Source organism: Labrus mixtus, chromosome 10 (assembly GCF_963584025.1).
Source record: "Labrus mixtus chromosome 10, fLabMix1.1, whole genome shotgun sequence".
NCBI lineage: Eukaryota > Metazoa > Chordata > Actinopteri > Labriformes > Labridae > Labrus > Labrus mixtus.
Genome location: NC_083621.1, coordinates 14,632,487 through 14,654,875, shown reverse-complemented (window position 1 = coordinate 14,654,875; position 22,389 = coordinate 14,632,487). Strand labels below are relative to the sequence as shown.

Sequence of the window (22,389 nt, the reverse complement as noted above, 5' to 3'; positions counted from 1 at the left end):
GAATGTCGCGCTGAGTGGCAAGTGGTAAGGGAGCAGTGGGAGAGCCACTGGCAGACAGGATGGAAGTTAAACACTGGCCTTCGGTCTTGTCTCACAGCAGGAGTCAAGCTTGTTGCCTTGGGGCAGGGGCCCATTTTATTGACCAAGCTGGTACCCCTCACCTGCCCAATCCCTGAATGCCTCACATGGATTTTCCCTGGGCCCAGCCAAGTCTTAAGAGAAGTCCATGTGTTATTGATTTAAATGTTCACCCTTGTAGACAGTTTCAACTGTATTCTGCTTTTCAAACATACCGTGTGGTGTTCAGCTGTGGCTTTAATGTCTTTTGAAGCTGATTCTGAACATTTCTACTATCTCTTTTATTATCTTGAGCCAGAGGGACCATCAGTCCCACTCATCCTCATTCTACGGTTAGCCCTACCAAGATCCACATCAATCCCATGTCCAGCCATGAGGAAAGGTCACCCCCAATTGAGTCTCTGACTGCAGATATATCAACAGCTCTCACAGGCCATCTGGAGATGTTAAAATGGACTCTTTTATGTCATAGACATAGTGTGATATCCTCATCACCTTCCATTTCCAACACATTCACTCCTGATGTGGATATCATCTCCACTAATGGCTGGATTTCCCTCTTAGCCTGAGCACCAAGTAAAGGTTCATTAACCCACAGATAGACCCCAGAGAATCAGTGCTTTCTTGGCCCACACCATTTTCAAAGACTTATATAACCCTTATTACAATACATGTTATAACTGAGATTACATGAAGATTGAAAGGTCAAGGGTTAAATGTTAAAATGCATGTTTATTCATTCATCCATGCATACTATTGACCCTATACAGGATTCTAGTCAACCAGAGCACCAGTGCAAATAGACAGGAGCATACACTACCATTCAGACTTATAGAAATGTTAAGTTTCCAGTTAAGTTATGCAACTTCAATGCATTTTAAACCCCCTACCTTTTACTACAAACACAACTTTTTTAGGTCTTTGTCTGTCTGGTTCTGATTAAACAGAGTAACCTCTTCGAAAACCTTTAAGATTTAACACAGTGAGCAGAAAGATGATTCTGTACCACTCTGCAAAACATCGCAAAACTGATGACTTGAGTCTTGTTCTGTAAAACTGCCAACATGATTTCTCAGTAGACCCAAAACAGAGAAAGGACTATTGCTTTCTATTGTTCCATTTTTCGGAATGGCATAATTTTTGGCAAAGTTTTACATGCCAACCCTACGGTAGTAAATATATCAGTGTATTAGTTGTTTTGTTGATACAATTTGTGTCATTCTATTTAAATTATATGGACAGAGTTGACCCAATGGCAGATTTGTGTCGAAAGTTTTGTTTGATCTTTATTTTTGTAAAGGCTGTGAACCTTTATTTCTTTTTGTTGTAATTTTTGTCCTGTGATTAAAAAAAAAAAGGGATATTTCAACAAAATTCAGAAGAAGTTCCATCACTGCTGGTGCTGGTTTTATTTATTACCTCTGGCTCAGCAGTGATGGAACAACAGTCTGGTCCTGTTGATGAATCTGCCTTGTCATCTTATTAATACCCCCACACTGCCAGGGCGGCTGCCATGGATTTTCCATCTAAATGGATTAAGGTTTCATTTCTTATGCCTAACCACCAAAAAGAGAGGTTTGGAATGAAGAAAACACGAGATAAAGAGCTTTGCATCCACACAATCACTCAGTTACTTCTCAGCCCTCTTTAGTTTGACCCCCACCATTTCGGGGGCGCCTGACAGAAACAGATCAGCTTTTTTTGAACAAGTCATATGCATATATGTATAATGGGGCTTAGTTTCTTTTGTGTATCCGTCATACTTAAAATAACTATTCATTTGGCAGTTATTGATACTGGCCAGTAAAAGAACAATGTTTATAAGCCTTTGTTGGGTCTAGAGCTCAGTTGTGAAGTTTATTTTTGACATGGGCACTATAGGCATGTAATGGTGTAAAACAAAATTGGGTTTATTATATATACTGGTACTTTATATGTGAAGTTTTATTGTTTTGGGATTTGTACCTTCGGATTTTGGGAACCCACTAATACCTGTGCTTTTAGTTGTCTGTTGTATAGAACGTCAATTGGGCTTCAGACCAAACCAAAAGAAGTCTTCTTGATTTGTCACAGCTAAAGTGTGACTGACACTGAAGTGTGGCCATCCATGCGTCTGGCACCCTGCAGGTGGGAGATAGTGTATACGCGCACTATAATCACACAAGAGGTTCCAGCTTGACCTCTACAATGTCACATGGTGCCTATAGATGCATCATGGCAATTGTCCTGCAGTGAAGGGATTTGTGGGGAAGACAGGGAGGGATAAGGGTGGGGGGAATAAGGTGGTTGGTGGAGTCAGCCCTGGATTTATGTGTTTGTAACCGAGCCATTTATGAGGAAACAGTTGCCCCCTTTTTCTTCAGGGGGAGATGCTTGTTTGCCACAGTAGTTGCTGTGCAAATATTAGCTGTCTGGGTGCACCTGCTGCCATTGTGGGATTGCACCCCTCCCTCTTGGTTTCCCACCCTGTATTGCCATACACTTCATTTGTCAAACCCACAAAGGAAGACAGACACACAATAGAGGATCATTTGAGCATTGCCTTGGCCCTGCTTTGGTATCCTGACACGGGGTAAACACTGATACGACCTCCCCTCCCCAGAGCGGGTGCTGCATGTCTTTAATCAGCAGTAGCTGCCATCACACCAGAGATCAGTTTAACACAGACCTCAATGTGCACAAGAAGCTAACCGCTACTATCCAACTCCCCTCATCTGCATATGTATTTATAGTTTGAGAAGACACACCAGTGTCAGAGCGTGGGGGCAATAGATGGCAGTATGTATTTATGTTGATGGAAGTCCTAATCCTATTGTCCCCTTATCCAAAGAGTTTTGTGTTCACCCTCAATCAACTTTAAATCCTGTTAATTCCCCGTTTCTCATCAATATTCATCTTCCCCTGTTGTATGAATTATTCTGGCCCTATGTTCTCCACTGCTGGAATACTCCCACTACTTTTTAACAAAAAATGTTCCCCAATGATCGCCTGATTTTTTTTTTTATATGATCCGCATTACTTACATGACAATTAATATTGAAAAATGGAATTGTTCAAGCTTTAAAAAATGATACAGCCAGCTGCTAAATTTGAAATTATACCTTTTGTTTTTTCATGTCCAATACGTTCGTTTTATCTTCTGTGTATTTGAACATGATGGTTTATTATCTCTCCTTTGAGAATAAAATATGTTAATTAAAAGTCAAATAATGTTGGAGGCATTTTTGTGAAGTATATAACAGAGAGGATTTGATTCAGCAAGTTTTTCAGCAACCTTGGAGAATCAAAAAAGGCATTGTTTAATGTAGTTTAAATTGATTGTATTTAACGGGAATGGTTTTGTTTTGTCATGACTGTCTGAATGGCTTAAAATTAAAACCTTGGAAATAGATTGAAATAAGCCTCTTGCACAAGCCTTTGCAAACAAATGTTTAAAGGGGATATAGTGATATCTTTCATGCCTTTAGATATTAAACCAACACAATATCCAACAATGGAAAAATCACTAAACTTCAAAAACAATTGAAGTTGAACTACTTCAGGCTATTGATTAGAATATTGGAGGGATTAGTCTGTTTACAGTCTTCAGTTTCTTAAAGCTATTTTGTGTGTTTAAGTTATCCACAAAAGGCCTTGGTATTCCCAAATGTTCCTTGATATTCAATGATTTTAGTCAAGTTAGTTTAAAGCACACTGATTGTTGAAGTACAAACACACATACAATTGTCTTTTTCAGCCAAATGTTTTTCCCCAAATGTTGCTCCTATTTTGGTTGCAAAGTGCCTTCAAATATTTCATGCAATCAGCATGCAACACAAAGTGTTTATAGCACCTCTTTGTTCCCTTCAGTCTCACTCTATGTGGTTGCCCCCTCTGTGCCCTCTCTCTCTCTCTTTTTTTTAAACTTATTGCTTTCTGCATGTGTCTGAGCTGTGTGTTCGTGTTTGTGTGCGCGTACACACAAACACTAATATCGTCACAGACACACACACACAGAGGGGGGTCCCTGGAGTTGGCCACAATTACTGTGTGTATGGTTGCTTACTCATTATGTCTGACAGGCCACAACACTTGCTCTCCTGCTGTCTCCTGTGCATCGCCTCCTACATCATCCCCTTTCCACACACTCACACACTCACACACACACACACACACACACACACACACACACACACACACACACACACACAGAGGGGGGGGGGGGGTTGTGTCCACTCATGCTAGGCTTCAGGGTGTCCACGTGTCTACTGCTCCTTTTTACACAGTTAAAACCTTTTTTAAGATTCTCTTAAAAACTATTCATGAACATTAGATCAGAGCAAAAATAAACCTGCCCTTTACAGTTTAAAAACATGCAGTTTCATATTTTAGTTCAATAATAAATAATCATTCATCATCATACATCATTCTGAACATACAACCTAAACAATTAGCAGTTAATTCAAACTAAACTGTCGATTCTTTAAATCTATCAGAATTTTGACTTTTCTTTTAGGCGAGAAATAGTCTATATAGCTTCACGTCATGATATGTGTACCAATATTTTATGACTACAGTGTTTCCCCTAGGTTGGAGTTGTAGCAGCAGTGGTGAAGTGGCTCAATGTTTTAATTTTTAATTTTTTTAAATTCTTATCATTAATATAATTATGAACCTTTATGGGACAAAATGATCAACCAACAACCACACTATTGTCATAACCCGGCTCGTGAGTAATGGCAAAAGATGAGAGGAGTCAGAATTTTTACCAAAGAAAAAATAATAATTTATTAAACAAAACAAAATCAGCAGCGGTGCAACACCGCATATAGGGGAAACACTGGACTACACCAATTAACATTTTCAGTCATTTATTTTGTTCACCTTAATTCCATCATTACTCAAATTACAAATACAAATTACCTTTTTTAAAACAATTGCTTTTGGTTGTTAAAGGGGATGCAAGTTTTTAGCATATCTGTCTTATAAAACATGTTGAAGTATGTTTGCATTCAGTGGAGCTGGACTACACAAGTTTGTCAGGAGTACGTTAAGTATATGGGATATGTTCATAACGGCTCTGGTAATTGTAACCGTCTGACCAGCGCTCTTTGAGGCAGTAAACCTATAATGGATATTTATATGGAGAAACTAAACATTGACAGAGAATTTCTATTTGGGTACACTTTTCTGTAAAAAAATAAAGATAAAAAATTAAAACATACATCTGAGGTGGGTGAGTGTTTGGGGCACATGCTCAGTGTACAGAGGCTGTGGTCCTCGAAGCGGGCCTTCCGGGTTCGAGTCCGACTCTATCCACTGTCCTATCTCTAAATTAAAGACATACAAATCTTTAAAAAAAAAAAAAAAAGATATATGTGACTGAAATTCATTGCATATAACAAATTCCATATAATGTCTAAATAATTGTAGTTATATTGTGACTAAAGTATTTCAGTATTATTGTGTTGTCTGGCATAAGGTGTTTCCTAACCTGTTTGGCTTATACAGACTTTGTTTCATAGCTTTCTTGTAGAAAGCACAAAGGTATTTTTGTAATTATTGTATTCAGTAATTTGCAAAAAATGTTCCACATTTTTTTTGGCACCTAAACAACACCTTTGAATCGCAAATTCATAGCTAGTCAACCTTTAGCTATTTTTGTATTACAAGTGCAGTATTGCTGCTCCTTGCAACATACCGCCTGCAGCTAACCCCAACACGCTTTTGTCAAACAAGGCATAAATGCAAATGGAGACGCACGGCTCCAATTAATTGGCCATAGATATGCAGCTACACGAAACCATTAATGGGGAGCAAATAGCTTTAACTTTGTTTCTAATGTAATATAAACTTTAATTAATAAAGTGTGTGATGAAGTGGAGACTTATCAAACAAGCCCTGTGTCCATTAAAGGCCCTAAACCCTCACAAGGCAGCTTTATTAAACCCAGTTTCAAAACGTGTTTATGAGCCCCATGAAGGGAAAACAGGGAGAAATGCAGAGACATGAAGAAAAAGAAATGAGTTTGTGTAATTAGTGAAAATGAAGAGCTTTTAATCCAGGAGGAGGGGTGGGAGGAAGGGAAATAGGGGGGTAGAGGGTGTTAAGAGGGAAGTATTGGCATGGTGAGATGGGTGGGAGGGACTGTGGATACAGTGCTTAGCTTACTTTTGTTTGCCCCCGAAGAAATGAGCAAGGACCCAAAAGCACACACCTAATAAAGCTGCTCATCATAAAAAATGTGTTTATTTTTGTAAAGGGCTTTGAAGCACAAACTCCTTCACCTACAGGACCTCTTTAAAAAAATAAAATAATTAAATCAATAAAAAAAAACATGGGGCGTTGTCACATGTTTGCACTGGCTTGTGTGGGTGGATGCGGGTTCAGCTATTAAGTTAACAAGAAGTTGAACTTGATTTCAAGTGTTATAGTTTTTTCCTCTTTTAATAACCCCGTCAATATTTTTGTTGTGCGGTTAAATAATCAGATTCACAGACAACTATCTTGTTTTTTCCATATTTGTCGTATTGTGTCTTTAGCACTCAATCATAGCTTTACCTCAGCAGACAGTCTCTCAGACTATTATCAACAGAAATGTTATTTCCTCTTCCATCTGAGTGTGGCATTTCCTTGTTCCATTTCATGACACACATCAAGACAACTTCCACTGACAGTTTCTGCTTCACCGGCGCTGACCTTCTAAAATGAATCCAGATGTTTTAAGTGATGGACAGAAGAAGAAGAAGAGACCGAGGGAAGCGGTCATGTTTTGGAGACAGACCGGGTGATGGTATTGCTTCAATGGGAAAGCACAATCATCCCCTCTAATAACACTGCTGCATCCTTTCAGTGCCGTTGGCGGATACATACATGACTCTAAATCTTCTCTTTTGGTTTATAGCCACAGACCATTTTAGCTTTAAGTGTAGCGAATCAGTTTTCCACACCCAAGCGGACGATGTTAAGTCATTTCTGAACATTGTCTCAGGTAAGGACCCCCTATTGTTTACAACAGAGGCATGGGCCATTTTCTTGTTCTTTTTCTTACTGCCAGGAGCTCAGCGAGTGATTGTTCATGCCTGCGAGCTCACTTAACCTCTCCCTCCCGTGGAGCTTCTCTGGCACCAAACCCGCTCTTAATGGATGTCGGAAGTTCTTCTGCGGGCAATGCCTTTGTCTTTGTAGAGGAATTACAACTCTCATTAAAAAGCCGTTTTTTTGTTTTTTTTTCATTATCAGCTTTACTTTAAATAAGTATACTTAAAAAATGCAATCTTACATGGCCTACTTCTCTCACAGCTCCCCATACACGAAGCAGGAAGCTCCCTTCCTTTAATTTTTTGCTCTGATGCTTACCGAACAATTACCCGCACCCTCCTTTTATGTCTGTTTCAGTCCGGCATACGGCATCAGACAGATGGTAAACACAGAGCCGACTGCTGACAATTATTTCATCCAGCTTCTGAGAAGCACAGCCAGCACATATTCCTGTTGAATTCCTGCCCGGGCCTTTAAAGTGCAGAACCTTTTTTGATTGTCATGTTATGATTGTCCCGCCCTTTACGCTATACTGAATGCAACACCACAGGAATCAGCATGTTTGTTTAAAAGGAAGATTCTCCAGACACAGGAAAGATTAATCAACAGGAATCATAACGAGGCTGTTGTGTGTGAGTAGACACATTTTTTTTTTGTATTTTTTAATGATGAAATTTTAGTTGTTTACATTTCTTTCTTTTTTTTTTTTTTGCTGTTGAGAAAATACTTTTTGGGAAATTCAAAATGAGCTTCTATTCCAGAAGTCAGCTGAATATCCTGAACTGCAGATACAGTTTTGATTTATTTTCATCCTGCCATGAAACTACAGCAAGTAATCACAATTACTTGTCTTTTTTATTTAAAGCTCAATAACAACACCTACACAAATTAGATTTATTAATACGCTATACCTTCGGTGTTATTAATTAGCAACACATTTTAAATGAAAGGAAATTGAAGGCAAATGGAAAGCTCATCATCACATCATCTCCCATGACTCCAGGCTCTCTGACTTTGTAAGTGACAGGGATGCGAGTATATGTAATGGATCCACTACCTTTCCTCGATGTGCTTTGTTCTCCCGGGAAATGAAGTCCGCGTTGGCTTCCTCTGCTGCTTTTAAATCTGTGGAGTCCCAGAAGGCAGAAACCCATGAACGGCCTCTGGGAATACTTTGTGAGCTTCCAGCTCTGATAAGAAGACAGCTACCTACAACAGAGGTGGAGGGATGGACAGAGGAGATGCAGTTGGATGGCAGTATGGAGGGAAGGTACCAAGGTGTAGGACATTATTAAAGGACAGAAAGTAACAAGAAAAAAAGTGGACTTTGTTTTGCATTGTTGAGCAGCTTATTAAAATAAGGATAACATGTATGATAGGCAAAAAAAACATAAACCAGACTTTTTGTTTTTTGACGTGTTTACACATGCATACACAAACTAACACTTAAAACCTGAGACCACTCATTTTCCATCTGATGAAATTGGTATGCAGAAAAGGTGCTCTGTCCTTCACTGGTGGCCTACTTTGAAAGTAAAATAGCAACTATTGGAAAAAATAGAATGCCAATACAGTACTTAATATGCGTGCATATCAGGCCTGCGCAATGCTGCGAAGGCAACACCTGAGAGGAATATGAAACTCGGGGGCCAGGTGCTCAGTTCCCCGGGAGAGTGGGGACCGCAGGGTTTGGAGAACAGAGGGAGTGTTTGAAGTCCTGGAGGACGCTGCTGATCGTGGGTGGTATGGGAAGTCACAAGACTCAAAAACACATGCTGCCACCTGGTTGTCTGAAATAGGCTGCCGTGCAATTAATGTGGGTCCTGAAGTACACCTGCAATTTGGAAGTTTTTGCGGATTCATTTTCTCAGTGTATTTTTCTTGTTTGAAGATCTTGTGAAGGAGGATGGACTTAGACATTTCTCAGATTGCACACTTACTGAAATTGGTACTTCTCACAGCCCCTGTCAGCGCGGGCTGACTTTTATGTTCTTCTGTACGTCCCTTTCTTTTTTTATACACAAACAAGTTCAAATATTTGCAGTTTAAATGGCATTCAATCTTACACCAGGCAGAGCTGACGCAAAAGACACACTTACCATTTTTAGCCATCCACCCTGCTAAATATTTGATTCATAGTCATCATTTTTGCCGTTGTTGCTTATCTATATATTACATATAAATAACATTTCTAATCAGTTACACTCTAACAGTTCTATTTCTAGAAACAAAAGGGCCACATTCAAAGGTATTGCAAACTCAGAGACAAGGATGATGTCTGGGAAGATTGTCTGCCCTGATGGAATCTTGACTCGTTTGAATGTCTGAGATCTGATGAACTATGATAGGTTGTCTGTGACTCAGATCAAAACGGCAGAGGATTAAACCTTCCTTGTCAAATATTTTTCAATTTTATTTCTTTTCTAATTAAATTTGGATAGATTTTCCCTCGTGATTGTTGAGGTTATTTTGGTCCCCCCTTTTTTTTTTTTCTGTTGCCTTTGACAGACACAGTGGAGGGCTGGTCCCCAAGTGTTTCTTTGTGCGTCTCGACCCTACCCGACTCTACTGCTGTTACAGATAAGAGCACCTGGGTTGAAAAAAAGAAGAAGCAGGCAACAAGGAAGCTGTCTATCAGAATGAGCAATACACCTGCTTTATCCAGCACATATAATCTCATTTAAAAGAGTTTGGGGGAATGTGAGAACACCTAATCATTTACATACACATACATAAACCCACCACACATACAATTCTGCATTACACTATAGTTCTAAATGACCAGCAGGAGACTGTTTTATATCCCTTTCAAGATGATCCCTGCTGCTTTCTTGCGCCTCCTCCAGTGGAAGGCTTATTCTGTACTGTAGGATCTGTGAACCTCCTCGCCTCTCTAGTCCCAGCACTGCAGCCTGGATCAGCGTAACCCAGGTGAATTTATGGTTCGGAAGGAGAAAGAGTAGAAAGCAACATAATCATTAGCGTGGTTCAGTTTCCTTTCACATGAGCCTGGATCAGTGGCATTCTCTAACTTCTAAAAAGCGTTTATCCCTTTGTCCATGTGACTTCAGAAGCGTCTCTAAATTCATGTTTTTTTTCCCCCACTTCGGCTTTTTATATGAGTGTTTCATGGCAGAGAGCACTGAAATGAAAATTCTGAACTCAATGAATGTAACCTATTCATACGACCCGGTGAAAGCACTTGCTTTTAGTGTATATTTTACCACAGCGCATGTTGATTCACGTCGTCAACACATTTCTGAGGTGGAGTCTATCAGTTCAGAGGCTGGTGCTTAAGAGAATGGCTGCAATAACCATTCGGGGCTCTAAATTGCTTAAGTGATGTACTTACATGTCAAAGCACCACAAACTCTGCCTTTTTGGGGCTGTAATGCTGGTATTTCAACTATTGTGGTTTCACAGGAGTGGTATCTTAATAGCATATCAAATGTAGGTAGAGCACTATGTGGAGTAGTATCCACTACGGCTGCTTTGCAATTGCCTTGCAGCTGTCATGAGTACTTTTGTGGGAAAGTTTGATATTTCGCCCTCACCTGCTTACAGCATTGTTTAAGCTTACTGAATTCCATGCCATCTACAGAATATAAGGCATTATAACTATGCAACAAGGAATACAATAGATTGTGCATATCAGTGCATAATCTCTATGCTTGCATGTTACCTACATTTTCCCCTGAATTTAACCAAATTCTGTTGCCATAGCACCTGGAAAAATGCCATCATGAATTATTACTTTCTCCGTCTAATGCAATTTCTCTTGGCAGGCTTTAGCAATTTTCCTTTAACATGTGTGCCCTTACGCTCTATATGTCACAGACAAATCGGAACATCCATAAAATCCAACTGACAAGTGACACTTGGGCGGAGATGAACATCTGGTGCCGGCACAACCTGTGTTTATTGTTGTTTATGGCTATTAAGGGGGAAACAGCAGCAGGGGTGGAACAATTTGGAGGATCCACATTGATCTTTTTCTTTCTCCACGTGTGACTCATAGTGCACTTTCACGTGTGTGTGTGTGTGTGTGTGTGTGTGTACTCTTATTTTTGACTTGTAGGCATCTGTGTACCTCTATTTTTTATTTTTTTTCATTTATAGACAGTGTTACTATCTGCCCGAGACAAAAATGTACCAAGGAGTCAGAAATTCTTTAGGCTTGTGGGGGCCTGTGTGTTTGTTTGTTAGAGTTTGCAGCCAAATAAACTGGAGCGAGAACACACATTCCAGAGATCTTCTTTTGCCATTCGACAGGTTTCTGCAGTTTCCCTTCATGTAGCACTACCTACTGTACTGAAAGGCTTGGAGCAGCAGAGCCTGTGTACTTCCTTTTGATCAGCACATCACAGTAACTTCTGCAAAGTACCCCCACATGCTTCCCTTCAAACAATTATTACCAACCCTTAGTGGAGACTGGACTCACTCTTTTGGACTTCCCCTGGGCTCAAGTCTTATCTTACATGTCATCATTATGATATATTTCAATATGATGCCACTTTGAGAAATAAACGACACAGTTAAGGATATTATTGGCTGACATTTACAGCTTTGTTGTGCATTTACCTGCATATGCAGGAAGTAAGCTCACTCAAGAGCCCGTCTAGAGTTTGTAGAAATGTTCTGCAACAAGAAATCATAAAGTAGGAGCACATGACTTATTGTGCATTCATATTTTCAAGCTACAGAGTGTGGGGAAAATACAAAAAAAGTAAAGGTTAGGTCAGCATTATGAAACATTATTGGATCCATACACTCTCAGTTTCCCCTCTACATGCATAACTTGTGACTCAGCATCCCTTTCCCTGCCAACAGGTTAATACAGACTCTCATCCAAGTCATCCAAAAAGCAAGGCAGCAGCAGGACTCATAAACAGGACCATGATCAGCCCACCAAGAGGTGCATGTACTTACACTGTCTGTGCCCCTAAACGCCATGGATACCCCTAATTCCACTGAAGCACAAGTCAAGAATCCAATTAGCCTACTGCTACTGCAGTCATCAGGCATGCCGTGTCAGAGACAAAAGCCTGCTTTACATACAGTGTTTTTGACCTCCTACCTTCTTCTACTGCGCCGAGCCAATCTATCATTACTGCTCTTTAAGCCTCACTAACCTGTTTTTATTCTCGCTGACTAAACAACGGGTAATTGTAATCAAGATTTGGACTCAGTGCTCTAAAGCATGTAGAATCACAGGCTGCTCTCCAGTATGCCAGATTTAAAATAATTACAGCCCAACCACTTCTTCTGTCACAGAAGGGAACACTTTAACTACTCATGAGAGGTGTCAATTTTTGTAACCTTTTTCATGTGTATGACTATATTTAATTTTTCAACACTTCAGGTCTCTTCCTGCTTCTTCTGGTATTTTTCAAGTTTCTCCCAACAATTATGTCTTTCAAAACCATTATTACGTGTCCATTAGTGGCCAAAAGAATAGTGATTTCACTTGCGGTGTAGTAATAGGAAGTAGCTACCATGAACTACAGGGCCACTATGATTGTAAGTGAGCAGATTAAGATGAACTTTTTAATGCAAAAGTGTATTTTTGTTTCTCCTTTTTTTCTCTGTATTTTGTACGTTTTGCAAGTCTTCTCCATCTCACTGGTTCTTTTTTCCATTCTCCTTCTCTGCAGTTAATATCTTTTGTTTACTGAAAGAATAAATAAGTAAACCGAGGCACACTGAAAATGACTTTACTGTCACTGTAACGTCAGCGAACAACGCCTCTTGGCTGTAGTTTCCTCCGGGTCGCCCGGTATAATCAAATGGGCATTCACAGGTGTTTTAAACACATATCATCATCATAAAGATTGTTCATGGTGATGGCCTCAAATGGGACTTTAGCGTGCGACATGACGTACATATAGTATATCAAAAAGCATTTTTACAGACACAAAGCAAATGCAAAAATCCACATTTACAAGAATAACAAGAAAGGTACCAATTAATGTAAATTAAACATAGTGCTCAACGTCCTCTACCCTCACTGAATATAATAAGCTAAAAAAAAAAAAAAAGAACTCAATACTTCAGCTGTCGCTCTGCCACTGAATGGGAATGGGGGAGTGTGATCTTTAGTTTACTGTCCCTGACCACGTGGACACCGCACAGCACATTAGTTTTCAATCCCATTTATCTCTTTAAATGCAACGTGCATTTTCATACGAAGAGGATTCTGTGAATCTGTTACCCAACCTTCATGCAATAATGTCCTTTGTCTGTTAAAGGTAAATACAGTTTTTAACATTGATTCAGTATAATAGCTTTTAGGCTACTATTACCTTCTATACAGTGGAGAGAGCATATTTAGTTTGGACTTTTGTCTGTGGAAGGGCTTACTGTGCCACACGATTTTGACATACTAATGGTAGCTGATTGTAGCTGCAGGGCATTACGGTCACAATGCAGCTTGTTGCAATAAAGAGGCTACTGGGTATCATCAGAATGGTTGAAAACAGCCATTATGCATGTATACAAAGAGAAGGAGAGCAAGAGAGAGAGAGAAGGAGATACTCCTTGTAAACATCCAGGCAGGTGAGCAGCTCAACAACTACTGCGGTTCTGGGATTTAAATGCGGTTCACGACTGAGTGCCTCTCCTAACGCTCATATTCTCCCTGCCTCGCTTTTAACTCTATCCCCAGGTGCCGCATGTTGCATCTTTAATCAGGGCATGTCTGCCTTGACACCATCGTGTCACCAGAACATGCTTCTCTGCAGCTGTGTGAAGAATAGTCATCAGGAGGTGACACGATGGAAGCTGTTACAGCCTCAATCACATCCTGGGACCAAACCCAGCGTTTTATTTTATGTGTGTGTTAATTTGTGAGTGTTTGCGGTGTGTGCAGAAGGGCAGTGCATGCAATTTTAGTGGCAGACACAGCACCAGCTGTCTTTTATGCGATTGGGGACTTCCAACTTCACTGTATATGTCTGTCCCTGTGTTGATTGCCAAGGATAAACCTATTGCCGCTAACAAGCGTGGAGTCGAGCTGCCAGAATAAGAAAAAAGTCATTTCTCCCTCCTCTTGTCCTCATCACTCGGTAAACCTTGACATTTTACAGCGCAGAAATGTGGAGTATTTCTTAAGTCCTTTCACGCCTCAGTTGACAAATTGGATCAACCTATCGGTTAACCTTCACAGGAAGAAGAGATAATACTTGAGCACATTTCTTAAAACTAAAACATAAGCACGGCCGTCTTTTCCTTGTTTGACATGGTTTCATGCGTCATTCTTCTTAGCTGTGTGCTTTGACACACCTGCATGTTTATTTAATGTGCGACGGCGGCAAAAAACGTATCATTATAACTCCTATTTCCTATCTCTTAGTGTTTATGGCCATAACAGAGACTTAATACAAATCAAAACGAATTCTCCTTGCTTGTTTGGCATCGTGTTTTTTTCATCTTGAAATAATGAAGAACTATCACAAAAAGAACAAGAACTGGGCTTCACATGAAAAGAAGAGAAAGGGTAAAGAGAAATAACTGTGCTTTACAAGAGATAGAAAGAGGGCAGATTATGTTTTGTCAGCTGACAAACGTACAAAATGCAACCCTGTCGAAACCACTCTAAAGTAGGACAATCACTGTACACAATCAGAGCAGGTTTTTTTCTGTAGAAGATGGCACCCAGAACATGCTCTGTCCTATTTTAACTACATGTTGAAGGAACAAACACTTGAAACAAACAAAAAAAACAAACAAACAGATAATGACTCATTGCCACGAGGCTTGTTTGCTTTCTCATCACATTTTGAATAAGAATTATTAAACAATTTTATGTCGTCCTGGAAGGGATTGATTTGTGACCTTTTCTAACTTATCTCGGCGAAAAGTCTGTTAGAAATGGAAAATAGCTAACTTAAGATAAAAGACACAAAGAAAAAGGACTGTTGTAATGCCTGTTTCAATCCTGTTATCCATAACTTGTCATTTTGAGTACCTTTACATGTAAAGTACATTGAGCTCTGCAGTCTGTTTTAGGTGTTTCAAAAGTTTTTTTCAAAAGATGCCGTCTACTTTCTCCTGTGCTACCTTCAGCTACCTCCAAGTCTAGGCAAGTCTTAGATCGATCTCTCTCTGAGGGCACATGGGTTAAACTGAAATCAGTATTCTTGCACAACTCTTGACACAGAAAGCACACATATTACTTAATATCACCTTGAAAAATGACCAATAGTTCAGGTAAAAACCATAACACTTCCTCTGTTTCAGCCTCTTTCATCAGTCCATCCTTGGGCTCTCATGTAGCACGGTGCTGGGAGAGGTAATAGAGACTGCGGGGGCATCAGTAATCCTGTCAGCTGTCCACCAAACAGCCTCAGCTTCAAATCTCTGTTCTTCATCCCCACATAGTGACACAGCCCTGGCTACAGCGTTGTCTACTGAATGCAAAAGGTTGGACAGCACGGCGGGGTCTTAACAGACACCAGGGGCAGCTGTTTGGACCATCAGCCCATCGCCTTCCCACCAGCGCTCAGGCGCATTGGGTCACAACGAGTGGACTCGGCAACCACCAGAGAACAGTTTCCTAGAACTGATTGGCTGTCAGGCTCAATCCATTCGCTGCCCCCAGGAGCATGTCTCCATGACCAATTTAAGAGGCAGAGGCAGAGCCTTCCCACACTCCCTGCCTCTGAGACGGAGAACAACAGCCATGTGTAGATGTGGGCAGATTTAATATATACTTGTTAAAAGGCTGTACCGAACCCCAGGTCATTGGAAAAGCTCAGAGTTATTGATTTAAGAGATTTTTTCACTTGCTTAGGGTTGTTGTTTTCTCTTTTATGTTCGTTTTCACTGTCTGTTTTTGGACAAATTTGGACTGCGTCGGTTTAAAAGCAAATTTGAGGAATCCCTTATGTGGATTAGATCCTAATGGTTTAGATTATTTACTAACTTTGGGTACTTCCATATTAACATTAAATTAAATAAATGTTTTTCTCAAGATGTACTATATTTATTTATAATCTTCAAATTCTCTTGTAATTTAAGAGCTATCTTTTCACAGCCATAAAGTCAATTTTTCAGCAACTCATTTCCCTGATGTTACTGCTCCTATTACCCACCTTTGACAGAAACTGACATTTCCATGGGAAACGCTGATGGGTTGCAGGAGTCCTCCTCCTCTGCTCTTGGAATAGAAACAGGGAATGGGGTCACTGAGGGAGATCTGTGTTGTCTCAATTAGACGAGGAGGCGTTTTTCTCACTGGGCCCAGATCCAGGCCCAGCTGTGTACCTTCCACCGTGGGCTGAGCCTCTCCCTGCATACTGAAAACATTACTGGCCACAGGTCAGAGTCCAGCTCCCTATTCACACACACCATTTTATTTTGATTCCTCCAGTAACCAGAAGCAGATGGCTTAAGATGGGACAACGGATAACTCCTGAACATGAGTCATTTGCTTAAAAACTCAAACGACTGCTTAGTTGAAGGGATACATTTATGATTTTGAAAGTGTGTTTTGACACAGTTAAGTGTGTGCAATCACACTCAACTCACTAACCACGGTTTTCATCATCATTATCATTATCAGCCACTTCCCCCACTCCCTATTATTATGAAGCCTTGTGATGATTGCATGGTTGAGAGCCCCCACACCCAAACTGCAGCAATCACTGTTATGTTTCACCTTGATCTATAAAAACACCTTCAGCAGTCTTTGTCAAGGTCAAAGCTTCACAAAGGGTGAATCGTGGAAATGACTTATGTTGGGATACTTATTAATTTCATAATGAAGCATTTATTATTACAACAAAAAAAAAAAAGTTTTGGAAATGTGTATCTACTCAAACCTCAGGTGTTATTACCAGACACTTATCTTGTTTTCAACAAAGTTGGAAGACTTTTCTGTATTCTGCTTAAGTTTAAACAATCAATACAGGTCTGCCAAGCTGAAAGCCAACTAAATGATTTAAAGTCTCGCAGTCAAAAGGAGAGGCACTGCCTTTTTTTGCAGGGGGAGCATGCTTTTTTGAGATTCAAGATAGCTGGAAGGAGTGGGTAGAGAGCAAATTGGTTTTGCGGTTAAGAGAGACACCTCTGTTTAGCCTTCGTCAGTGGGAGAAATTGGTCACAGCTGGATTTCACTTCGGTTGGTACGTTCAGATCTTGCGCTTGCTCTCTATTTTTTTGAAAGTCTCGCTCATTATTCCAGCTATGACTGGGCCGGGCACCTTTTTTTTTTTACTCCAACACAAGTCTTTATCTCACCAGTGGACACTCGGCCACACCTTTGTTTCCCCCCCTGGTACCTTCATATATTTTCTTTTTTTTCTTGTTTATTCACTCTCGGTCCCCCTATTTGTTTTGCTTGAGTTGTTCCCCCCTGACTTTTACCAGGTTTGAAAGGTGTTTTCAGTTCGATATCTATGAAATGGCAGATATAGTGAACTTTGAAGGGTATTTCACCGGTCAATTTGTGCATATTCACACACTCTCTTTGGGAATTGGTATTTCTGTGGATCTGTGGCAAGGGCTGAGGCCACTGACTCTTCCTCAGAATCCATCTCCTTTAGACAGGCTGGCAGCACTCCAGCGGCTCAATCCTCAGTGTGAGCCCCTGAGATGGAGGACAGGACACACGTCTGCAGGCAGATTGCACATTTGAGGGAATAAATTGCCTCGTAGAGAACCAGACTCCACATTGTCTGTTCCTCTCTATTCCTTTGCCTTTATTGTAAATATGTTTGTCAAAGACCTGTCATCTGCAGTTCCTTTTATTTCCTTTCAAGGCCTCGCTTATTTTGTGTTGTGTGCTCAGTTGGATGGTCTGTGTCCGGAAGTGAACATGTGGTAGTGTTTAGCTTTGTAATGCCCGGGGTTTTATGGACGTCTTGAGGGAGATATCACATGGAAAGCGACCAGGACGGGGATTCTGGGCCAGCAAACAGTCTGAATGTCCAAGTGTTGGAGAACTCTTGTTATCACAGACCCTCCCAAGGGTATACCTCAGTCCAAGGCCCACAGAGAAGGCTTAACATGGCTGCCAAGCCATCTCTAATAAGCCAATTTTTTTTTATTTTTTTTGCTCAAACACAAGTATTTTTCAATGGAAGCGTGATCTGTTTGGTGACTCCTTTTGGCTCAGAGCGAGCTTGAACTCCCCCTCAGTTAATGGAATGTGTAACAGATACAACCACCAGAGACTTTTCTTCACGTGATTATGTTGGCGCTGGTGAATGTTTTATGTGTTTTATTCAAACATTATTTTGAAAGACATTTTCCTTCTAATCTATTTTCACCCTCCTTAGTTTTCAGAAAATGAACCTAAAATACTGATGATTAAACATTTATTTTTATACATTCCTCTTGTCAATTTTTCACAACCAAAAACAGGTCAAAAGTGACTGCCAGTTATTTGTCTTATCAGGGAACCAGGCCACGAATCAACCATGCCAAAGTTCACCTCTGGATGATATAGTTTGTAGTAAAGGAAACATTGCTAATATCTTTAATATCTTTATCTTCTCTGGTATTTTAATGACTGAGTTTATCAAGAAAAAATACCTCGACATTCCTGTAACTGTCGCTCACCTCATTCATCCAATGTCATACAGGGTGATGAAAACTTTTGACTGTTGTATCACTGCCATAAGGCTTCATGCCACCATTGTACACAGTGGCTTAAGAGTCAGCGAGCTGCCAAGACATGCCTCTGTACTGTTGGATGTCTTGGAGAATTCTAGTCGCAAATATAAAACAAAAAGAGGGATTGCATTGTTGTCAGAGAATTACATTTTAGCCACTGGGCAACTCTAAAACACGTTTAAGTGTTGGCAAAGACTTTGATCAGCTGTTATAGACATACGAAGTTGGACAGCTTACTGTATGTGTACTTGGCAGAGACAGAAAGAAATGGGCATACATCCAAAATCCTATTTTAAGATAGAGGAAAAACAAAAAGAAAAACTTTTGTTCGAGTTTATCTCGATGTTTGTGGAGCTTGTGGTGGTAACTGCCAGACAACTTCTGTTGTTTTCTAGACTTTATTAAACTTGCTTTATTATTGTGGCCCACCATCTGGCTGAAATATGCCACCTATAGTCATATTCTCCACACACCTGGGACTCCAACTAGTGTGGCAGCTTGAAATGTGCCCGAGCCCTCCAGGGCCCATCAGTCTACATGCAGCGCTCAGAGGAAACATGCGACATGTGGCATAATTGAGTCAGCCAACAAATACTGTAGCAAGAATCAGCCAACTAACACAACTAGTCAGCGCCCAGCGGAGAGCTAAGGGGTGTATAGGATGGAATCAGATAGAAATGTGCATGTTTGAGATTATTAAAGACACTGTATTTCTGTTTAATTTGAGATAGTATAGGACCCTGGAGGTGAGGGGGAAGACAGCTGAGGCACTGACGAATGGGCCGAGAGAACCCTGAAGAGCATGTGAGGTCCTCCGGTGAGAGTTTCAAGTGGCTGGAGAGAAAAGAGAGAATGGGTTAAAGGAACAACTTACTACGAAAAGCAGCCAGAATCCCCTCCTCGGTTTAATTTGCCCTCTCAGTGGGAGATCATTGTTTCCTCATGTTTTATTTTTGCTGGCTCTCCAGTTTCTTTGTCCAACGCTCTTACCGCATGAGAAATGCAGCATGACTCCTATGGGCCTCTCTGGTAACTCACTCAGTTTACTTAAGTCTTGATATTTAGGCTGTAATGGTGTGGTCATAGGATTTAGTTATAGTGTGTAAGTGAATACAATTTAAGTTGTGGCTCTCTCATTTGATGGTTGTGTAGAATTTTTTCCACAAAATTGCTGACACTGAACCTGGAAAATAAATAAATGGGACAATCATGCAAAAGCAAAGGCAAAAAAAAAAAATGGAAATCCTAGAATTAGTGAGTTTCTGTATTTAATTTGAAAGCATGGAATTACAGGATCATTAAGCAGTTAGGAGGCTGTGTAGGAATTTGTAATTTTCCTTCAAATCATATAAAAACTTGGACTATTAGTCACAATGAGTTCATCTTTTCAGGCCAAAATAAGCTGTTTGTATCTCTCCAACTGTTAGAGATCAGTAGTAACAAACTATAGCCTCTATAATGTGCTGATATGACAATTTATTAATTTGTATTAATAAAAAAAAAAAAACAGTTCCGAAAAAAAAAAAGTTAAAGTCATATCCTTGAGAAAGTTTAGAGAAAAAACATTACGCCATACAAGTGGTAAATCACACTGAGTCTGTTTCTTTATCTAACCATGTGAACATGATCTTTTGTTGCTAAGAAAACAGAAAGCCATTGGCTGATGTACCGCTTAGCCCCACTGAGAACTGAACTTAAACAGCCTGTTTTTTTTTCATGGGGTTTAAGGTGAATTGTAGTCAGAATGCTGGGGCTTGTCAGTCTCTAAAGACCCCATCCTTATATGAAAAATCAAACCTTCATACTGTTTGTAACATTGGTACACACTTATACCTTTTAAAGCACAACTTAATACAGTAAACAACTGCATCCCTGATGTCATTTGTTGACAGCTAGCACTCGAGTGAAGCAGGTGCCTTCAGCATTCCTTCTTCTGGCTGCCCAGGAGATAGTGCCTCTTTGATTGTTTCTTCAAATATGCAAGGCAGCGCTGAGGGAACAGATTGTTTGTTCTAGATTTCCTGAGAGACTCCCACCTTGGGCCTAAACAGAGCCGTTGTGATGATTAGCAACAAAGTGTGCTACCTCTCCGTTAAGCCATTGGGAGGAGAGGGGAGGGGCTAAGAAATCTTCTCTCTAACAGTGCTGCTTCTTCTTTCTAAAAAAAAAAAAAAAAAAAAAAAAAAGCTAATTAACCCCTTCTAAATCTGTAATTACAGTTTAAAATGTTAAACTTGTATTGTGTGCATGGACACTTGTGTTTTAAGGGCTTGGTGTTATTGAAGTGTGAGTGAGGAATAATACATGCCGACATGTGGTGGTTCCCCAGAGTGCAGACTCAATAATGTCTCTATTATGAAAACCAAGTTCCCTTCATTCTCAGACCAATTTGTCTTTTGTGCTCAGCCATGTAACAGAGCCTTAATGCCATTTTATGGGATTTTGGGGGGTAACATAATTATCTCCTTGGCTGCAGCAAGTTGACAGCCAAGGCCTAAGGGAAGGAGCCGGTGCTAATCAACCATCTACCCACTGTCACAATGACAGAAATGTTGGCACAGGAAAACAAATGAAGAGCGGGATAGACCTCAGAAAAGGGCTGTGCTCTGAAGCTACAGCCGGTGATATTGCGCATTAGAAATCCACATAATGTTTAAATGGGTCGTCATCTATCAAATCCACCTTTGACCAAGCCAGGGTTTCACCATGTGTCAGTGGATGATCTCTAATCTGGATGTTCAGCTTGTTGTACCAATGTGGTTTATATCGTTTGTAAAATTCATGAAGACATCAGAATGTTCATGACACATTTTCAGTGTTATAATTCAGATTGCTGTGCTGAACGTAGGAGCAATAACTAAGGTGATCTGTTAAATAGCTGATCAAATATGTAAGTAATTGCAGTGCAAAGTATGCATTTGTTTTTTCATTTTTGTAGAGGAAGCTTGTGTAAATTATGGAAAGAAATGCTTAATTTTTCCTATGTGAAAACTATGGTTATTAATTGGTTAATGCCATCTGTTGCTGTCGTGCCCATCCTGGCCTGTCAGCTTACACTTCAACATGCATAAATGTATTTGCATTCTAATGTTTTTTTAATTTCCTTTACTTTCTGATGAGAAACGTTGACAGAAAGTATATATTTTGGATATCATGTAATTATTGCTTTTATACCCTGCAGAGTGAGAGCAGTCTGTGTCACATTTTGGTTAAATATCATCTTGTTACCTTCCATGTAATTTACCGACATGCTGATGGATTATTTCTGAAAACACTCTGTTTTTCGTCCTGCAGTGAAAAAAGATGTCAAAGACGAGACTGACGACAGAATGCAACAATTCAAGAAAAAGGCCAAAGAGCTTCGCATCTTGGACTCCAAAACAGCGCAGAATCTTTGTGAGTATAACCTTTTATATTTTTAGCGCATATTACAGCCAGTAACCACATGTTTAACACAGTTTGTTCATGAAGTACGATGTTCTTTTTAACTATGACTTTTATATCAGGAATGTCAGTGTTATTTTCTCTGAAACCCGAGGAGTGTTCCCTCAAACGGCATTGTTCAGCTGATGGGGAAAGCAAAACGGTAAAAAGCTCTCAACAGTGATGATGTTTTTCCTGAGACCCTTTGGGGAAATGTTTTCTTGGCAGTTGGTAAGCGGTCACCACAAGTGC

At 40.1% G+C, this 22,389-nt stretch overlaps 1 protein-coding gene across 7 annotated transcripts in view; it reads left to right on the top strand.

Annotated features, from left to right (window-relative positions):
* The window catches only part of diaph2 (diaphanous-related formin 2), a 368,827-nt gene that overhangs the window by 176,612 nt on the left and 169,826 nt on the right, over positions 1–22,389 (top strand). For all 7 annotated transcript variants that reach the window (XM_061048503.1, XM_061048502.1, XM_061048504.1 and 4 more), the window contains one exon: positions 22,009–22,110. In XM_061048503.1, coding sequence (XP_060904486.1) covers positions 22,009–22,110 — 102 coding nt within the window. The remainder of the gene's footprint in view (positions 1–22,008; positions 22,111–22,389) is intronic.